This window comes from Coptis chinensis, chromosome 7 (assembly GCF_015680905.1).
Source record: "Coptis chinensis isolate HL-2020 chromosome 7, ASM1568090v1, whole genome shotgun sequence".
NCBI lineage: Eukaryota > Viridiplantae > Streptophyta > Magnoliopsida > Ranunculales > Ranunculaceae > Coptis > Coptis chinensis.
In genome coordinates, this window is record NC_141462.1 from 35,613,095 (window position 1) to 35,634,803 (window position 21,709).

At 35.7% G+C, this 21,709-nt stretch overlaps 1 protein-coding gene, 2 long non-coding RNA genes and 1 pseudogene across 3 annotated transcripts; all 4 read right to left on the reverse strand.

Annotated features, from left to right (window-relative positions):
- Positions 1-4,048: 4,048 nt before the first annotated feature.
- LOC147487301 (uncharacterized) lies at positions 4,049-4,531 on the reverse strand. Its single transcript, XR_015200710.1, has 2 exons — positions 4,200-4,531; positions 4,049-4,127 (listed from the first exon to the last, which is right to left on the reverse strand). It is a non-coding gene; the product is annotated as an uncharacterized LOC147487301 (long non-coding RNA).
- A 1,277-nt stretch (positions 4,532-5,808) lies between these two features.
- On the reverse strand, positions 5,809-7,699 carry LOC147487302 (uncharacterized). Its single transcript, XR_015203177.1, has 3 exons — positions 7,499-7,699; positions 6,120-6,249; positions 5,809-5,997 (listed from the first exon to the last, which is right to left on the reverse strand). It is a non-coding gene; the product is annotated as an uncharacterized LOC147487302 (long non-coding RNA).
- A 2,667-nt stretch (positions 7,700-10,366) lies between these two features.
- LOC147487303 (thaumatin-like protein 1 pseudogene) lies at positions 10,367-18,436 on the reverse strand (annotated as a pseudogene).
- Positions 18,437-18,951: 515 nt separating this feature from the next.
- On the reverse strand, positions 18,952-19,347 carry LOC147487304 (uncharacterized). Its single transcript, XM_086574007.1, has one exon. The coding sequence runs from the start codon at positions 19,345-19,347 to the stop codon at positions 18,952-18,954; it is 396 nt and encodes a 131-aa protein (XP_086430133.1).
- Between the last annotated feature and the right edge of the window lie 2,362 nt (positions 19,348-21,709).

Here is a 21,709-nt window from a genome sequence, read left to right on the forward strand (position 1 = left end):
ATGGAGGTTTAGCCTTGATTCATCAAACTATCATTTCCATATGATATTGAATAAGACATAATATAAAGATTATAACTTTACTATATCAATCTACTCAAGAATTCAATTCAAAATTAAACTACTAAGAAATGAATAACAAACAAGAATCGAAAATAGATCTAAGCAATTTTAAATAACAAAATCGAAATTATGAAGAACTAACTATTTTTATTAATCTAATAAAAGAATAACAATGATTCAATAATCTAAATTAAAACAAGATATGGAAACTAATTAATTAACTAATTAAAATTTTCCAAAACTAGATCTAGAAACTATCTCTAATGGCTACCACTACACTATAGCAGGATATTTGCAACGGCAAAAAACCGTTGCTAATAATTTTCGCAACGCTTTTTTAGTGTTGCAAATATGGCGTGGGTAAAGTGTTGGAAATTTTTGCAACGGTTAATAAGCGTTGCAAATAGAAATTTTCAACGCTTATTAACCGTTGCAAACAGAAATTTCCAACACTTTTTTATAACACTCGTACACAAATTTAAAACATTTGCAACGGTTTTTTGATTTCACAAACGCTTTTTAAGTGTTAGTAATTTGTTAAAAATATTGCCAACGGTTCTTAACCGTTGCAAATTTGTTAGTTAATTTAAAAATCGTTTGTAACGGTTATAAACCGTTGCTGATGGCTTGCTGATAAAAAAAAAATCTCATATTTTGTAGCGAGACCAGCTAAACCTAAAAAAAAATGAATGGCATCCACAAACCAAGCATCTCTCTTTCTTCAAACACAAGCTCAGTCAAAGAGTTGATGCATCGCCATTGCACATCCATCCATACGCATTACATCGCCCTGTGTGCTAAAAGAGCTGTGTTTTTCTTGGTGTAAAAAAGCTGATACATTGGCAATCTAGGTGTTGCTTCAACAGTTCAAATTGACTAAAAGTTAAACATCTCTACATTTTCTGCAAGCCATTGTCTCTGTAAGTTTTTCACCTTATGATTAAACCATATATATTGGCAAACAATCACGCAATGTTTGTAAAAAAATTGACTAAAGGCAGAGACAATCCATCTCCTACGTAAAACCAAACAGATAGAGGTTCAAATGCTATCATCAATTGGAATGAGTTTTTTCGCTTACATAGTTTAAGGAAAGACAACCCTAAACTCAAAGAGAACAAGTGGTTGAAAAGCTTGTTAGCCTCAAATACCATATGTGGCATCGTCTTTGTGAAGAGATCCAGACAACCTAGTCGACAGAATTTAATGATCAAATGAAATAATTGATATCATTATGTATAATCAACTCAAATAGTGAAGTGGACTAATCTAGATATCGATTTGTTACCTCTACTTGCTACATTTGATAGCTCGCCTTCCTTGCCCCTTCTTGGGTGGTCCTTTCCCACGACGTTTCAACATTTCCAACTTAGATAAGATAAGCGCCTGACACATATAACAACATAACAAAATAGTAAAATTACCAAAGAAACATTTGATCAAACAAATAGTAAGCAGACAAAAAAATATATATATAAAATTGAAGGTTAAAAGATAATACGTTCTTTTATTGACCTACATAATCACTTGACACAGAATAATGATTGTTCTAGGTGCAATCTCCGCTAGTCGTAATTAATTCATTAAAATTGATACATCCTTACTCAGCATTCCAAAAAATGACACGACCATCAGCTATTCCAGTATATGGTCCATGACCAAAAAGACAATAATGTCAAAAAGACCCAATAGATAAGCCAACATGATGCCAAGCGTGACAGAGAGCTACAAAACACAAAAAGATCTAATCAACCTAATTGATCCTTAACTTACTAATTAATAACAAACAACACTATCACGATTGAGAGTAAAAACATAAAAGGCAAACTTACTTGGTTAATAGATCCTAGACTTCCTCTCTTTTCTTGTTCGATGTTCTGCCATGTAAAATTTATACATACATAAGAATCAAAACTGTGAAGACTCTAATAAAGTATTAAAGAGTACAAGTTCTTATATTCAAATGAGGAATTAAGCATGTTGGATCAGACAGGGATTCGGCTATCAAGATAATATATCATCTATAAATTACAAAAAAATTGAGCCAAAGAAAAGCACTATATCTTTTGTTGCATGCTTACTGCTAGGCAGAAAAATCACATGTGTCACCACATTTCAGGGACACAACAAAGTTTGAAGGGGAAATTTAACAAGAGAACAGCATATAAGGTCCATTTGAAGTGGCATGTAACTCCTTTTTAAGTTGTATCATATGTTCTAGAATCTAGTGGGCATGTGACTCATGTTAATAAATAAATATCTGTTTTACTTGCAAACTGTTTTTAGGAATTTAGAATTGACCTCTGTTGCTTACAAGTTCTGCTCATATCCCACCAGCTCCCGCATGATTGATCTCCTGCATGAAGCATATCATGAACCAAAGTGTGTAAGGTAGGAATGAGTCAGGGTTAAGAATTTATCAATAAGCCATGAAATAGAGTCTACACTACACCTTTACACCCTTTATGGCACGTTGAATTAAATCAAACTCAAGAAACCCTCGGAGAGATAAGAAATTTCACTCTGCCACAAGTACTTTCGGCCAGATGAAAAATCAGTTCAAAGCACCATTGTGAGAAAACAAATAAAATTTAATGCGATAAAATAAGGCTGAAAAAAAAAAAGTCAATCCCCCCACCCCCCAACCATTTAGAACTATCCATGTTAAGTTCAAGGAATCCTCACTATAAAAGCAACTCCTACTAGAAACAAAAGGCCTTTCAACCAACCTGACCGTCGTCTTGTACCCTTTCCAGAGCCTTCCCATAAACCTTGTACCTAAAAGGAGTGATGAGGTTGCAGTTAAATTTTAATCCATAATCAACTCCTTGACGCCTAAAATTTAGACAAAAGATATTTCAAGGGAAAGGAATACAATACACTCACTCTTTCGGTTGGAAGATAAGCTCTTTAAAAACAGCATATCCTGCGACAGCAGCAACACCAAGCCCAACAAGTATGATAAGACTGTACGAGGCTCCTTCTTTAAATGTCACTGGCTTCTCGGGAATATTGTCCGTCAAAGCATCAAAGGGATTATCAACTGTAGAGATGTCTTTTCTTTGCTTCTACAGGATAAACAAGAGAAGAAAATACGTTTATTAGTTCTAACTATGCAAACACTGTGTCAAATGGAACAGAAAAGAATAAAATACAATTTTCATAGAATCATCAGATTAGACTCGTTGCAATAGACTTCGAGGAGGACAAAGATTAGAGAACCCAAGTCACATATTACGAACTTCGAACTCAGATTATTACTTGTATCATTAGACAAGTAATACTTTGCAAATATAATTACAAAAACAATGTATAACGAGAGGCAGCAGGCATTCTAGCTGAATGATTTAAACCGAAAGCGATACAAGTACAACCGTGAACAAAAATCATACACTATCCATCGCGTTAAGTTGAGTTTCATACCTGTTGTTTAGTTCGCCTGGATGATTGGGAATCTGAACTGGATGCTAGAGATTTGGTGAGACAAGGATGTCTGGGGATGCCTCCATAACATTTATTTAATTGATTTGGAATCAGCAAACTAAGTACACTCACCTTCATGTGCCTTCCTCTAACAACAATATGGGTTCCTGCTAAGCAATCACTATCAATATGAGATAAACAAGATGAGATGATTCCCTTGCTAATTTTGAGCTCTAAAATAGAAAGGTGGAACTCACTCTCTAGCCCTTTGGAACTACTCATCTAACCCCATAATGTATAGTGTATCAAGAGAGTCTATCAAAGTTGCTCCAAGGCCGCCAAAGCTATTAACACCATTCTTCGTCTGTGGCTGCAAACAAGAAGATTGAACGTGATAAAGAAGTAGTAGTCTAAGTAACTGGAAATAAAGAAAAACAAACCTGAAGTTCATCATGTCCCCAAGCATAGTTTCCATAACAAGTCCATGCATGAAGCATAGCTTCTTTGACTTTCCCCCTCCGTTGAACGTCAACCGGATCATCCTTAAAAACATTTGTAATCATAGTTTCACCTGAAGCAGATTTAAATTCTTGCAGCTGATTCTGCAATCGAAGCAAGTCTTGAGATAATTTGGTCATCTCTGCCTGCCAATCAATAATCATGTTAATTAGTTAAAAGTATAATAATAATAAGGAAGAAGAAGAATAAAGTGTTACCTCGTGTTCTCTGATGAGAGACTGTCGATCCCAAACAAAGAAAGTGAGGAAAACGAATGAAATGAAAAGGAAAGCTAATCGTTTAGGACGTTTCAGATAATAAGATGAGTGAATATATCTCCAATGATTATTGGATGATGAGGAAGAGATTGATGATTTTCTAGCCATTGATTGATTTATTATTATTAGCTTTGAGCTCTGTCAAGAATTTTTTTTTTTTTAAGAAGACGGGATGGATTGGTTTCAACACAATCCATTTGTTGGGAATTAGAAAAGGAAGAAGAAGGTAGGAAGTGATTGTTCTGGGGAAGAGGAAGAGGGGTTGAAGAAGAGAAAGATAAGAAAACCCTAACCTAGCGGCTGTGAGAAAGAAAGAGAGGTTTTCTATTTTTACATACCGAGCGCGATTTTTTTTTTTTGAAATTTTGATGTTATTTTGGTTTTTTGAATTTGTAACACTTCCCAAACGATTTTCAAGCATTAGCAATTAATTCTAGAAATTCAAAAAAATAAAGTAACACTTTACAACATTGCTAACGCTTATATAGCATTGGTAACTTACTAACGGTAAATAACCGTTGCAAAGCAAAAAAGGTGCGTGTTGCAAATATCCTATTATGGTGTAGTGTACCTTCTATCTAACCTAAGTGATGCTTAAGAGCTAAGTCTTGTGTGTGGAAATGGAGGAGACTAAATCCACATTTTCGTGCATGGGCTGAGGAGCCATGTGTTGGGCCGAAAAATCGAGCCCAAAGCCCAATTTCTTCAGTCTACAGGGCCCTTTTCAGCCGGCTTTGACTTCAACAGACTTTTCGCCGGGCTTTACAAAGGCTTTTTTTCCTTGAATCTTGGCCTTTAATCACATAACTCCTTAGCAACCAACCCTTGCTCCTTTATCTCGCCAAAGTGGCACATTTCTGCACATAATTGACTTCAATGCCTGAAATACATAAAAGCACGTAATCAGCATTAACTCTTATTTATTACTCGCATAATTGGTCTAAAAGTATTATTGTTAAGGGGTTAAAACTATAGTTTTGGGCTCTTATCATTGTGGAGCTAAACTCTCATGCTAGTGACACTACAACAGAATTACCTAAGAAAGACATGTACAATGAGTCTTTTATCCTAAAAAACCACGCACAGAAACTGTCGGATGGTGACCCGTTTATAAGCATGTCTTATATTTTAAACCACACTCTGCAAAGCGTCTTTTTCCTTGGAAAACACACTTGCCACTTTACGAAAGAACCACTCCTTAGACAGCGTAGTTTTTTGAACATTCACTTTTGGGGCGTGGTTTTTGGGTTTTAGTTTTTTTTTTAAAAAAAAAGACATTTGACTTGGACATTCGGGCTTGTGAGCTTCCCTCGTGTGTCACCCAAAGTACTTCAAACCGAGGCCCTATTTGACCCACTGAATCTGCAGCACAATTCAACTGATGGGGAGTAAAGAAAACAACCGTGGATGTTCAGCTTGGTGCACCTTCCTGCAATCCTAGTAAAGAGAACCTACACTACCATTCAAACACAAAGCAAGAAGAAGACAAGAATCCATGCAAAACTCAAAGTAAATAAAAGATTTCATTACTTCAAAACAATGAATACATTCAATATATTAAAACCAACAACAATAATAAAAGAAAATGACTTTCTCATCGCACAACTAGAAGATGACCATTGTTTTCTATGAATCATTCTTAGTAAAGTATCAATCTGCCTGTTACTACTGCCCACATTAAAAAAAAAAACTAAGTAGACGATTTCCACGACGAATAAGGTCCCACCTAGTCAATGACCTGCAACATTAAAAAAAACAAAAGAGAAGAAATTGAGTAACATTCCAAGACATAACTGTATATGAACCATACATTAGAACAGAAGAATCACAAATCAATTTAACATTTTATCAACTACTCACACATATTCACAAAACCTTCAAAATCATTAGTGCAAAATAAATGAATTATTGGTTTTTATCCATGTAGCAGTTGCCCCTCCAAGCACTCCAGCAGAAATCTTCTTGTTCCTCCACAAGAAAACATCAGCAGCTGCATAAAAGAACAACAAAGTAAATAAAAGTCAAGTTCCCAAGCATACTATGACCCTTTGCTGGTGTCGAAGGACTTAGAGCTTATTCACAAAACCATTTACAGATTTGTATTCCATTAATATACTTGAAAGCCAGTTTACATCAAAAACATTAGCAACCATACAAACTCCATATACAACCATGTATTTTAGTACACTACGAGATTTAAACACATACATTCTAATTACTAAAGCACTTTCTTCTTACGACATATGATAAGATAATATCTAAATAACCGTGAAATATAATAATCAATTTCCTACTTGATAAGCTAATGTGTGCTTGGTTGTCATATTATAGGGTCAAATCTAAATGGTCATGTACACATGTACCTGCTATGTCATTCTAAGGACTCAAAAAGTTTAAATTTCCTCAAATTTTACCTTGTATAATTAGCTATCCACGCATGGCAAGTAAATCTCCACAATATGGCAAACATCTTTCCATTCATTTTGTCAAATTTACAACAGATTAAATCGCTCTAAGTTTACTCAGGTTCACTTACAAACTAACATAAAGTCACTCAATTGCAACACGGTCTTCAAATTGTAATCTAATCACTTCCATTACATTTATGTTGTCTAGATGAAAAATGCAAAGAAATCCTATGAGTACATCTTATATGGTTTCAGGTTTTTGATGACCAATGCGTTACCATCGAGCGATATAGATGTAATTTAGGTTGAGCATAATGACATAACCGTTGACATCATCAATGAAATTTAAAACGCATGTCAAGCCAAAATCAACTTGTATATCACTTCTCAAAATCAACCAACTTATTTTCCATCCACTACTACTTGTACTAAACAAAAGATAACTTCGTTCCCACTATATCAACATAACTTGGAAAAACAGACCAAGGCATGCAAGACGAAGAAACGAAACACCAAGACCATACTAACAAATTACAAGCTACAAATTAATTAATTAAAATATATCCCACGCTCTAGCTACAAATTAACAAAATTCACATTAATCATCAAATCAATGTCAAAATTAACAATCATATAACAACCTAGGGTATAGATATCAAAATCATAATCAATCAAAATCAATCAAAATCAATCAAAATCATTTTAAATAAGTAGCTATCAAAATCATATAACAATAATCAAAATCAACATCGAAAGTATAGATATCTGCTTCGATTAAATAAATTCAACAACCTAGGGTTTCACATTAGATTGAGGAGACCGAAAATTCACCTTATTGACCAAAACTCCTTTGACAACGAAAAAGGGAGTGGAATCGCCTTAATCGATAGACAGAGAGAGTGGAATCACTCTTTTTTCATTTTTTTTTTTGGTTTTCTGAAAAATGAATTCGCCTTTTAATCGAGGAGTGGTGTCCTCTTTTTGGAGAAATGGAATGAAACAAAGAGCTTCCATTTCTTTTTTTCTTTTGTGAAATGCGTTTTGGGTTTTGGACTTCTTTTATTTCGTTTTGGGCTTTTCTTTTCGGAGTGTTTAAAAAAAAAACGAACTACGTTTGTGAAAGAAACGGCGCTTGTTACGGCGTCCAAAGATTCGGCATTACTATCGCGTCTTTTAAGGTGTCTTTCATTAGCCAATCTGGTGTAGTATGAAGTCTTGATCCTAGAGGACTTGATGTTCACTAGGGATCAAACAAGCGATTCGATAACTAACTAATAGGCAATCGAATCGCGTGGTGGAATTTTCCATCTCTAATCCCTTTTATCATTATTATATCTACTGTTTTCACCTTTAAATCTACTGTTTTGACTCTCATTAGTAAAACATATTTCTAATCTAAACTTGCATCCAAGTAATGTACGACTAGAGTTTGGCGAGCACGACTACTCTTCTTTATTTCTACAACATTAAAAGTATATTATCTACTGTTTTCACCTCTTTCTCTACTGTTCAAGCATCTCTAATCTACTGTTCATATATATACAAATAAAGACATTTAGTATCAACCAGCCATAGGGGTTTGAGATTAAAGGCAAGGAGCACTTGGTATGCAAGCTAAGAAAGAGTTTGTATGGGTTGAAGCAGGCACCGAGACAATGGTACATAAAGTTTGATTCCTTTATAGTGAAACATGGCTACATAAAGTCTGCTTCCAATCATTGTGTGTTTGTTCAAAAAATTTCAGATGGGGATTTCATAATGCTCTTATTGTATGTGGATGATATGTTGATAGTTGGCCAGAACATCAACAAGATATCCAAGCTAAAGAAAGACTTGAGTAAGTCCTTTGAGATGAAGGATTTGGGTCAAGCAAAGGAGATACTTGGGATGCAGATCACTCATGATAGAAATAGTGGAAAGTTGTGGCTTTCTCAAGAAAGCTACATTGAGAAGGTGTTGAAGAGATTCAACATGGATCAAGCAAAGCCAGTCAGTTGTCCACTTGGTGGCCAGTTCCACATAGCCAAAGATATGTGTCCAAAGGGTGAGCATGAGTAGAGTCAAATGGAAAAGATTCCTTATGCATCTGCAGTGGGCAGCTTGATGTATGCAATGGTGTGTACAAGACCGGATATTGCTTTCGTCGTTGGTGTTGTAAGCCGATTTCTGTCAAATCCGGGTAAGGAACATTAGAAAGGTGTTAAGTGGATATTGAGATATCTCAAGGGCTCTTCCAAGGCATGTTTGTGTTTTGGTGGAAGTAAGACTTGCTTGAAGACTACACAGATGCAGACATGACAAGTGATGTTGACTTTATGAAGTCCACCTCCGATTATCTGTTTACTTTTGCAAGGGGAGCAGTTTCTTGGCAATCTAAGTTGCCAAAGTGTGTTGCCCTCTCCATTACAGAACTCGAGTATATTGTAGCCACTGAGTGTTGTAAAGAGATGTTATGGATAAAGAGACTCTTCGATGAACTAGGGTTAAAGCAGAAACAGTTTGTAGTTCTATGTGACAGTCAGAGCGTCATCCATTTGAGCAAGAATCTGATTTTTCATTCTAGATCCTAGCACATATATGTGCATTATCATTGGATTAGAGAAGTTCTTGAAGACAAACAATTGTGTATTGAGAAGATCCATACCGACAAGAATGGGTCGAATATGATGACTAAAGTCTTACCGAAATATAAATTTGATGTTTGTTGTGCTACCGCCGGAATGGTAGCACACTCCTCCTGTTGATTTGAAAATGCATGGAGGTATCCCCCCCTCACTGTTCGGGAAGGGGAGATTGTTGGAGTTTTCCCTCACATGAGGAAGAAGGAGAAAAGGAGGTATTGTTCGTGTGAAGAGGTCTAAGTGCGCACGCACTTAAATTGGTCGTGACCGAGGCACGCCCACGCCCTTGCCGTGAAAACGAATATAGTTTATTTTTCAGCCTCTCACGAAACATGTCTACTAGAGTTTTGGGATGGAAAAATAAGAGGGCGCGTATGCGCTCATATTGGCTTTGCCAAGAGCGTGCCCGCGCTCATGCCTCAACATCTCAGGTTCTGATTTTTCTGCACTAAATGCGAAATTTCGCAGACACGCCGAAATTTTAGATTACTATAAAAACAGAAGTTAGGTTTTGGAAAACCAAGTCTTGAATAGAAACCCAATTTTGAGAGCTATCAAAATTGAGATTAAATTCTTGAAAAGAGAAAAGCTTGTAAGAAGAGATGAGTGATCTAGTAAGATGGAAAGACTTGAGAGGAGTGATTATAATTTTCCTTCCTATACTAAGGATTAGCTCTTGTGGAAGTAGGCATTATTGGCCGAACCACGGTATATCTTTGTGTTGTGGTATATTTAATTGTTTTATATTTCTATTGCTTGTTTGTGATAGTTATATCCATAGTTTAGGTTGTAGTGAAATATTAGATTTTTTTTATTGGAATAGTAGATTATTCAAGTGCAAGCTATCTTAGTAGGGATCGATTGGTATTGGTTTCCCCAACACTACTACCACGGTACCACATTTCAGAATATAGCATCATAATCATCAATTCATCACCATACATCTGGAAGGAAAAAAAAAACATACATCAATGTTAAATTATTAAATTTTATTCCTTGAACCATTAACTATTTGTTAAATTATTTTGGTTTTGATCTAAACCATTATAATCGATTAACTTACAAGTAACGAAAAGTTTTACGGACAAAAGGTAATCAGATAGTTGGCTCCAGTAGGGCAAGTGAAGGTACTGGTCCTATCATCATAGGCATAACTATAAGCTTGAGGGCAAGCGTTATTGAATACCATCGAATAATTTGTTGGCTTGCACGTATTTGGAGATCCAAACAGCCCTGTGCAGCAATATTGTGGTTGATTGAAACGGAGGCATGCACTTTTGCAAGCAATGTTATTCCCACTAGATCCCTTCACACTCAATGCGGCTAGACACACCGAATTCACATTAGCTCGACAGGCCGCTGGCTTGCAACCCGGCCTACTTTATGGTGTCACCGACGGGAAAATTAAACCCATCAACGAGACTTATGTCGTAAAAATCCATGTTATGACTAGCACCACCACTAAGAGTCATCTCCACTAAGGAGGCAGGTGGAATGGCACTAGCTCCATTGCAACCAATCTGACCCGAGGCATAATCAGCAGTAGCACATGTGAATTTTCCGCCGTTTGTGCAACCTGTTCGGGCCCAAAATCGACCAGCCCATGTGGCTGGAGCGTTAAATGACTGTGATGCTCCATTCCGAAGTTCAAACCCCGTTGATGGAAATTGGGGCACACCTGGGTTTGTCAATGTTCCTGGCCACACTGTGTATGGACAATTGTTTTTGAATGTAAATGTAGCAGAAAATGAACCTGCAATTCAAAATTGATATGTAGTTAATATAATATTTCAGTGTACTTAAACTTATGTCAAAACTGATTTGTGTATGCCTTAGGAGTTAGGTCCGGAGCCACTAAAATGAATTGTGTTCAACCAATTGTACACTCCACGTGAAATGTTTCTTTTGGAATGTAAACAAAATATAACAAGTTCTTCTCTGTCTCACGGAAAATTATATTGTTTTGAGTTTAGTCGTTTGTGATGGAAGACTAAGGGGTTGTTTGTTTTTTTTTGAATTCAGCATTCAGAACCTCTTAAACTTAAGTTTTAACCATTCAGAGGCTCGAAACTTGTTTGTTTTTTTTAAGTAGTTTAAGTATTCAGTGGTAATTTTAGCATTCAGCATTCAGCACCAAAATTTCTTCTGAATGCTGAATTCTAATACTTGAAACAAGAAGTCCCTTCTTGCCCTTTCTTAAGAACCCAATCTTAAGAACCCATCTACTTTCCTACCTGGACTTTTATGGCTTCAAAATAAGTTCTTCAAAATTTGATGTTGGCGCCAATGGGGGTTTTTCATTTTTTTTGTGAATGATATCCACTTTGTTAAAAATAGAATTACATATATATATTCTGAAAATAAACAAAATATGAAAATAAACCGTTCAAATATATTTGTGAAAACATATTTTAAATAAATTTATTTATCATTTATTTTTTTTGATAATCCATCTCTTCTCCTCAAATATAATATATATTTTGTTTAACAAGAAATCAAGTTAGTGTTTAAAATAGATATCATGAGTAAAATTGTCCGAATGATTTATATTCAAATTTCTTGAGCGGGGTTATTCTAACGAAAAAACAAACATGTTTTTTAGAATTCAGCAATCAGCATTTAGCATTCAGAGAATGAGCCATTCAGCATTCATAGGCTCAGAAAAACAAACGACCCCTAAAGCCAAGTTTTGGCGGACATGACAAGAGCTGTTGAGTTGTATTTGCCATTCGACAACGTTGTCATTCTCCCTCAACCTGAAGCCATCTTGCTAGAAAGCTGCATTATGCTTGCAAGGGGAAAATGATACTGTGAACAACTTTTTTGGTAAAGGATTTTGTGAACAATTAAACACAGAAACTATCTCCGTCTTCTTTAATCGTTTAACTATTTAGTTGCATGAAATCTCTTTCATCAAACAGCTTTTGGAAAAACCAGGTGAGAAGTGTACTAGTACTAACGTACACAAACCACAAAGAGAATGAAAGAAAGCCAATTCAGCAAACAAACCCTGAATAATGGAGGCCAAGAGCAGTATTAGTATAACTTTTGGTTCCATGAGAACTGACTTTGTTTGACCTGTGAAAAAATTATCTCCTACTGTGGACTATGACTCTGGATTTTGTTCGTGAGCAAGCACTCGGAGTCCATGCATATATAGAGATGGTTTAGCTATTATTTCCGCATTTAAAGCTCCAAGATATTTCTGGAGATTCAAATTGGAGTTGTAATATTCATCATAGATTTTTGTAGATTTTCTTTCATAGATTGTCAACGTCATATTGCCTTGGCCGTTCTTTTCTTTTTAGCCAAAGCCCCAAAAGGGCCATAGATAGCAATATAATTTGTGAGAAACTGAGAATGTGAGTAATTGTTTGAAGGAAGAAACTTCACTTTTATGACAAAGGGCATTTTGAGCTTTTTTTTAGTTATTGCTAACTTGATATGGAACTCACAAAATGTTGGGGAAAACGATAGCAATCAATCCCCACTAACATAGTTTGCATTTGGACAATCTACTGCTCTAATAAAAATCTAAACTTTTACTACAACCAATAACTACAAACCTAAACTATGGATATAACTATCACAAACAAACAATAGTAATATAAATGTAGTTGGAGAAGATGTTTCTCTAAGATCAATTAACAAGAAACTATTGAAGAGCTAGAAACAATATTGAATGAACTGGTATTAAGCTTTTATTATTAGTATCAATGGCGGTTACACATTTTCCTTTCTCTCTTTCTCTTTGCTCTGGTTTTCAAATTTTTCTTGAATGAATTTGGAATGACCCATTCTTTCTCCTTCTACTCTTTATATAGTGTTCTAATAACAGCTTTAACCAATCATGCAATGCCACATGTCCCTTCTCTTCTTTTCCATCAATTCCCGCTTTTCCTGCAACATACAAACTTAAGTGCGAAATATTGATATTAATCATGATATTTGGGCTAACATATCGGGTTGACGATATTTGCCCACGACATCGCCCCCTTTCGAAACTTTCAAATTTCGACCACGAAAATTTTGAATGCTTCAATTCGAGAACCAAAAAATAATTTTTAAACAATTTTGAAATTCAAAAAATCAAGCGGTTACAGTTGGAAACAGATTAGCCCTATCGAAATTATAAAAACTTTCTTTCGCTTTCTCTCTCTTCACTTATTTGCGAAAAAGCTTGATAGAAAACCCAAACCCCACCACTATTAACATCATCTGGAAAGCTTAATCTTGGCCGTATTCGCTGTCGTCCTCAGCAAATCTTTCTGCACCATTATCAAGTTAGTAAAAAAAAAACAACTTAACACACTACTCCTTGTCCCAACTTTATCGTTATCTTAAAATATTTTGAACAATCTCGCCTGCTTCTCTTTCCAGATTATTATACTTAGGGTTTAGGCTTTGAATATTCACATATTATCTGTGTATCTCTATACTAATTAGACTCTGAATTATCATTTTTGACAGTATGGCTAAGAGAAAAACTTGTGTTAACTTTATACGCATTCTCTCAAAATAATCTTGGCTTCGACATCAAGAACGTATGCGTTTGAGACAATTCTTCACCTCAAACCCCGACATTATCATCTAGAGACCTCGATACGTGCTTAATAAATAATATATTATATAATTATACTACCTATAGTGATAGTAACTCAGATAAATTATATAATTCTAATAAAAAAATTATTATTTCTAGTGATACCGACATGTCGAACGAAAGTATTGAATCTTCAACTCGAAACAACTCATCTTCTTCAGCTTCGTCATCATAAAGGACTAAAACTGACAAACCAGAATGGTGTGCCACGTATCTGGCTAATGGCTTATCATGCCATCCTTTTGAGATTGTGGACTCGGAGTCTGAGCGCGAAGTTATGGACGACCATAGCATATGGAGTAGTGGCTTGAACCCTTGTTTTCCAAAAAGACTCAACTTAGACATAGTTAAAGTTGCCTACCAAATACCAGACTCCATCCATCTTCGACATTATGTTGGAAGTACTAAAGGAACTCGATGCCAAAGTGGCGATCCTCACACAACCATTATTACTATTGGGCAACTAGCTGCTAGTTTGCGCCTTCCCTTATCTAACCTCAATCGAGAGGTACTGAACTATCTGACCATTTCTCCTGGCCAAGGCACAGGAAATTTCTGGAGATTGCTGCACATTTGTAATTTTTATAATTCTCACCTTGCATCTGATGTCCGGATATCCCAAAGAATTTGTCTTATTGACATTCAAAAACACTATACATTTGTCGAACGTAACGAGAAGAATAAAAATGGTATAAAAGAGCCTAGTGGTTATTTTTATCCCAAAAAATGAATTAACCGCGCAGGCATTATAAGGACAAACCGAGATAGTAATTTCAGATGGCCATTATACCCTATCGTTATATCTGGGCAATGGGAGTCATCTGCTTCGATTGCTATTCCATCCTTGGCATATCCTGTTTTTAACATTAGAGGTATGTTATTTTACAACACCCCATCCCTTGAATCCTTCTTTGAATCCTCTATCTCGGACCTGCTATCTGACTGGTCTATCGTTGTGACCTTGTTTCAGTACCAAAACCAACCTCGTTGAAAAGTCTTGGAGAATCTACTATAGTAATGGATCTTCTAAAAGGCACTGATGAAAAAATCACTACTCGAACTGGTGCTGATAAATACAGCAATCCAAAATTGAATATCGATCTTCCAGATATCGACAATTATGTCTCTCCTTTATACTTCTTAAAAAGCACCGTCCTTCGAGGTCAAGATTCTTTACCTCCCCAATCTGTTATGCCATGCAAAACTATTCCATGTCCCTTACAACCTTGTTTCTCTGATAAAGTATTAAGAAAAACATTTGATTCCACTGAATTGCCTACAAACACTCCTCGATGTTATTTTGATTATATACTAAATGGTTTTAACATGACTGAAGATCTTTTTCCCAAAATCAAACAAGAAATTCCCGATTTCTATAATTATCCCCTTTTGCAAGATGTATTTGATCATTACTGCTTATTGTACATAGATATGGGCTATCGCATTCCTCATGTTCAAGACAAATCCGCCAAACACCTGGAAAAGTTTCTGAACAAAGCAACAATTGGAAGCTCCTCCCAAGCTCCTACTCTTCCTCAAGAACCACCTACCAATACCAGTCTTCATCACAAGAAAAGAAAAGAAACTATTTTCACTAATGTACCTCGAACCTCGAAGGTACTAAAAACTGCCAAAACTACCAATACTGAACCATTTGTTCCTGTGCTTGCCAAATCATCCACCTTACCAGCCATTCACAAACCCACTAATCCTCTCACAACTTCAAGCTCCTCTTCGCATTCTGAAGCATTTGTCGCTAACTTTGTCCTTCGGAACAAAAAAAAAAAAATTCTAAATCTGCTTCTTTATTCTCTGATCCTCCAACACCTGGCCTCGAGGAAGCTCTTGTTCTGAATACTATTCTCCCTCGAGATAGATCAACCATGGCTGAAATTGGCGCAACCGAACGTTTTCACATATTGTGCTCCTCCCTTGAAAAGGTAAAGAAAACAACTTTGATCGTACTCTTATCCTCCTTTACTTATGATGTATATAATATATTCATGACCCCTATCTTCTTTTCAGGTTAAAGTTGCTGCTGTTGGCCAATTTGAGGATGATATGAGGACCTTACGTCTTCTTCGAGATGATAATGAGAAGCTGAAACAAGAGAAAGAGAGAGTACAACAGTCTTTGGAAGAGGAAAAGAAAAAACATGCTTCCACTTGCTCCCAACTCAATTCTGCCAATGCCGAGATGAAGAAATTTGTCGATGAGAATATTGAGTTGGTCAAGAAACTTAAGAAGGCTTATGAGGACCATACAGCGAGTCTTGATCAAGAAAAAATCAAAACAGCTGATCTCGAAGCAAAGACCGCTATTCTTGAAGCAGAAGTTCATAATGCTAAACTCGATCTGTCCAATGCTGATACTCACATGAAATATTGTGTTACAACAATGAGGAGTTTCAGACCCTATCTCCCTGCTAACGTCATCACCGAATACAACTTGGATTCTGATGACAAAAGCGAAATGCCTTCTGACAGCGCTGCCCGTGATCCTGAACAAGATGTTGTGGACTCCACCACCCTAACTGTTGAAGTAGTAAATACAACAACGAGTACCCCAGTGTTCAATCCAGATTCATTTATCAACACACCTAGCTGTTTGGATGGACCTGAAGTGTGGGATGCCCTCAACACCCTTCTGGAAAGCAAGCGCCTCGATGCGAAGCTCACCCAAAACTAGTCTTATCTATTTTATAGCCCTTGATTGTAATATTGATACAATGATCTAACTGTCTTTCTAGATTTCTTTACCCTCCTTTCGAATTATGGAAATAGATCTTTTTGCTTGTTATACACTCATCTTGTATGCAATACATTTGATATTTATCATCCATACAATATATATATATATATATATTTCAATACCACTTCTAACCAACATAATATTGACACTTAGTGTATTTTTTGAAACCTTAAAAATTGAATTTCGATATCACTCCAACTAAAAAACAGTATCGATACTTAATATATATTTTGAATTTTAAAAATCGAGTTTCGATACCACTCCAACTAAAAACAGTATCGATACTTAATATATATTTTGAATTTAAAAAACAAGTTTCGATACCACTTCAACTAAAAGCAGTATCGATACTTAATATATATTTTGAATTTAAAATCGAGTTTCGATGCCACTCCAACTAAAAGCAGTATCGACACTTAATATATATTTTGATTTTTTTTAAAAAAAAAAACGAGTTTCAATACCACTCCAACTAAAAGCAGTATCGATACTTAATATATATTTTGAATTTAAAAATCGAGTTTCGATACCACTCCAACTAAAAGCAGTATCGACACTTAATATATATTTTGATTTTTGTTTTTTTTAAAAAAAACGAGTTTCAATACCACTCCAACTAAAAGCAGTATCGATACTTAATATATATTTTGAATTTAAAAATCGAGTTTCGATACCACTCCAACTAAAAGCAGTATCGATACTTAATATATATTTTGAATTTAAAAAATGAGTTTCAATACCACTTCAACTAAAAGCAATATTGATACTTAATATATATTTTGAATTTTAAAAAACGAGTTTCGATACCACTTCAACTAAAAACAGTATCGATACTTAATATATATTTTGAATTTAAAAAACAAGTTTCGATACCACTTCAACTAAAAGCAGTATCGATACTTAATATATATTTTGAATTTAAAAAACAAGTTTCGATACCACTTCAACTAAAAGCAGTATCGATACTTAATATATATTTTGAATTTAAAATCGAGTTTCAATACCACTCCAACTAAAAGCAGTATCGATACTTAATATATATTTTGAATTTAAAAATCGAGTTTTGATACCACTCCAACTAAAAGCAGTATTGATACTTAATATATATTTTGAATTTAAAAATCGAGTTTCGATACCACTCAAACTAAAAGCAGTACCGACACTTAATATATATTTTAATTTTTTTTTTTTTTTTTAAACGAGTTTCGATACCACTCCAACTAAAAGCAGTATTGATACTTAATATATATTTTGAATTTAAAAAATGAGTTTCAATACCACTTCAACTAAAAGGAATATCGATACTTAATATATATTTTGAATTTTAAAAAACGAGTTTCAATACTACCACTTCAACTAAAAGCAGCATCGATACTTAATATATATTTAACATCGATATACCTCCATATATACCTTTGCTTTTGAATCGTACTTTTCAGACCTGGTATCGAGATGATAATCTACAAATTACCAGCCTTTTTTGCTTACCTTTGCACCCTTTACCATGCTTACTTGTTCGCATTGCTGCTTAGAGATGGCTTTTTTAGCTGAACTTACCTTGCTGCTAAGAACATGATTCTTTGAACTGAACTCGACCTTGCTGCCAAGAACAAGATTTTATTGACCTGAACTCGCATTGCTGCCATGAATAGGATTTTTTTACCCGAACTCGACATTGCTGTCAAGAACTGGATTTTATTGACCCGAACTCGACATTACTGCCAAGAACTGGATTTTATTGACCTGAACTAGCATTGCTGCCAAGAACATGATTTTTTTACCCGAACTTGACATTGCTGTCAAGAACTGGATTTTATTGACCCGAACTCGACATTGCTGCCAAGAACTGGATTTTATTGACCTGAACTCGCATTGCTGCCAAGAACAGGATTTTATTTGACCTGGTATCGAGATGAGGATCTACAGATCACCAGGATTTTATTTGACCTGGTATCGAGATGAGGATCTACAAATCACTAGGATTTTATTTAACCTGGTATCGAGATGAGGATCTACAGATCACCATGATTTTGTTTGACCTGTTATCAATCATATAATTCTAGAGATACCAAGATCTGCTATATATGTATAAACATATTGATTTTGCAAATGACAATATCTTTATTGAATGTATATCCTTGATTTAGAAAAAATACATCATGAAACTTGAAATATTCTTTATTGATAAAATGCTTTCAAATTGCTTACATTTTGAGGCTTTGGTAATATTACACCTTCAGCCGTTTTTAAGTAATAAGCCCCATTGATTCCGACCTTGTGAATGATGTAAGGCCCATCGCAGCTTGCTGCTAGTTTTCCAGCCCCTTTTTCTTTAATAGATGAGTGACCACTTTCAAGACCAAATCCCCTTCCTGAAAATGCCTTCCTCTTACTTTCTTGTTAAAAGTTTTTCTGAATTGTCTATGATAGGTGTCGAGCCTTACCCTTGCTTGATCTCTTGTTTCCTCAAGATTGAGAACTTCCGAAGCCATTCCTTCATCGTTTTGACCATTTAATAAGATTTTTGTTCTGGATGTCGACACCACCATTTCAGATGGAGTTACTGCTTCCATGCCATAAGCCAAAGTAAAATGTGATTCGCCTGTGGCCGTTCGAGGTGTAGTTCTATAAACCCATAAAATGTTGTTTAGCTCATCCACCCAAAGACCTTTCTTGTCTTCTAACTTTTTCTTGATATTATCCATAATGGTTTTATTTGTTGCCTCGGCTTACCCGTTACCCTGAGCATAGTATGGCGCAGATGTGAAATGTTTATCTTTTAAGATTCCAAGAATGCTTTCACCTTTCCTCCCTCGAACTGAGGGCCATTATCTGATATAATGGCATATGGCAACCCATATCGACATATGACTCGCTCAAAAAGGAAGTTTATGACATCCTACTCTTTGATGTGCTGCAAAGCGATGGCTTTTACCCACTTTGTGAAATAATCTATGACCGCCAACATGAACCTTCTTTTGCCTCTCCCTAGTGTTAGTGGACCTATGATAAAAACTTTTAATTGTACATTTATTGGTTTTCTTGATTAAGTCCGAGGTCCACAGTCCAAAGTCCGAAGTCCGAAAACCAAAGTCCAAAGTCCAAAGTCCGTTTAGTCGTCCATTTTAGTCAAGTTACTTTACTCACGTGGGTTTGGTAGGATAGGTCGAGTAAGGGATCGTCCAAACCTTAGGGCTCGGAAAAGGTTCACAACTGGAATTACAACTTTTGGTGAGTAGGATTTTAGGTTTTTTAGTTAGTTTTAATTAAATTAACGGTAATGCAAATAATATAACTTACTACAGTGATTTTGATGTAGGTAAACAAAGATAGAGAAACAGGGAGATGATTAATCATACTCATGCAAGAATCATTTTTCAACAGTTTATATTAACATATCACTACATCTCTAATTCGTCTCGTGTTCGGAGACAACGTCGAGTATTGATCCCTAGCGCATGCCCACATCTCTGAGCCGCATTGCACTAGCATAAGGAATTGAACTAATATTTCATCTCTGGAATATCATTTCAGCTCTTGGCTCGATTCCACATCAGCTGGACAAATTGGAGAGTTGTCTGACACCATAGAGTCATGCGCGAGACATTTTAGGTCGCGCACGAGACTGTTCTGGAGCATCAGCACTCCAAATTTGTACAGTCTCAGTCATTTTGGGACCGGATGTCTAATCTATGCCTAATTCCTAAGTAATAATTCTAGAATATTAAAGAGTCAATCCGGATTCTCACACGAGCAGTATAACCTTCCCCCTGAGGGGGGGGATTAGCTCATGGTCATTGAAGGAATAATAAAACTTGCTGTATACATTAAGTAAATAAATGAAGGACATGAATTAAACTAGAAAAGAAATGACTGTTATTAAGGGTAAAATGACTTACACGATATTTAAGGCTGCTGAATGAAAATGACGAATGTAAGTCTTTGAAATAAAACTAACTAACTGCTAAGCTGATGCTAAAAAGCATGAAAATGCTGAAGACCGAATAATGAAGACCCCCCTTTCATATATATAGGTTGGATGGCTGGAGAAAGATTAATTGGTTTTGTCCTGTAGTAAATTTAGATGTTCAAAACTTTGAAAATCAAAGTTTTGTCTTTACTTATTTGTCTTATCTTTTACCTTATTAAAGTTTCGTCTTTTAGCCAATTTCAATTCAAACCACCTGGTTTGAATTGGTACGTGTCTTCCATATTGCGAGGTGGCACCAAATTAAAGCCATCACTTGCCACCTGCCTATGCTGACTCGTCATGCCTTTTGGGCCCACAGAGTGGGTCCTCTTAGTGTGTCTAGTGGCAACGCCAATTTTGGCGTTTTTACGACTTTCTGTCTTTGCGTAGAGTTCGTCGCCCGGGTCGCTATGGCAGTTTCACTAGCCAATGTCGGCATCCAGATTTATCAGATGTGAGCTTCGGAAGTTTACTACTTCTTTATATATGGACCTGTTCTGCACTGGTTTTGTTCTTTTGGAAACTTCGGCTCTAGTCAGGCTTTGTTAGGCTTCACTGGAGTTGAGTGGGAAACTTCAAATATTCCAGTATTTCCGTACTTTGATGCATGTTTTATCATTATATTCATTTTAAATGAGGAAACCTGCAAAAGTACGAAAATATAATTATTACATGATTATTAAACACATAATCGACCAAAATGCTATGTCTCTCGGGGTTTAATATTACAGTTTTGGGTGCTTATCACACCACTCCCAAACAGCATTTTGCTTGTCCTCAAGCAAAGAAGAGACATTAAAATGATAAATGGTCAAAAATGTGTTGTCCTAAGCTAAATCTCATTTCGCAGAGTGCGGTTGCATTGACCGTATACAACAAGGCCTTGAACCACTAGGAATTCCCTAGTGGACAAGTTATAGCCTCGTGAGAGTTTTCTAGAGAAGATACTCACAAACTTCATTTATACTACAACGACTCAGTATCAAAGGCTTGTTTCCTTAATTAATCTCAGGTATCTAGACATCTCACTAGCGGGGGAAACAAGGATTTAATTCTTTCGAATTTCAAGTTAATATACATACAATAATCAAAACATC

Coding starts and splice junctions, on each gene's coding strand:
- LOC147487304 (XM_086574007.1), bottom strand. CDS start 19,347: ATGGATAATATCAAGAAAAAGTTAGAAGACAAGAAAGGTCTTTGGGTG.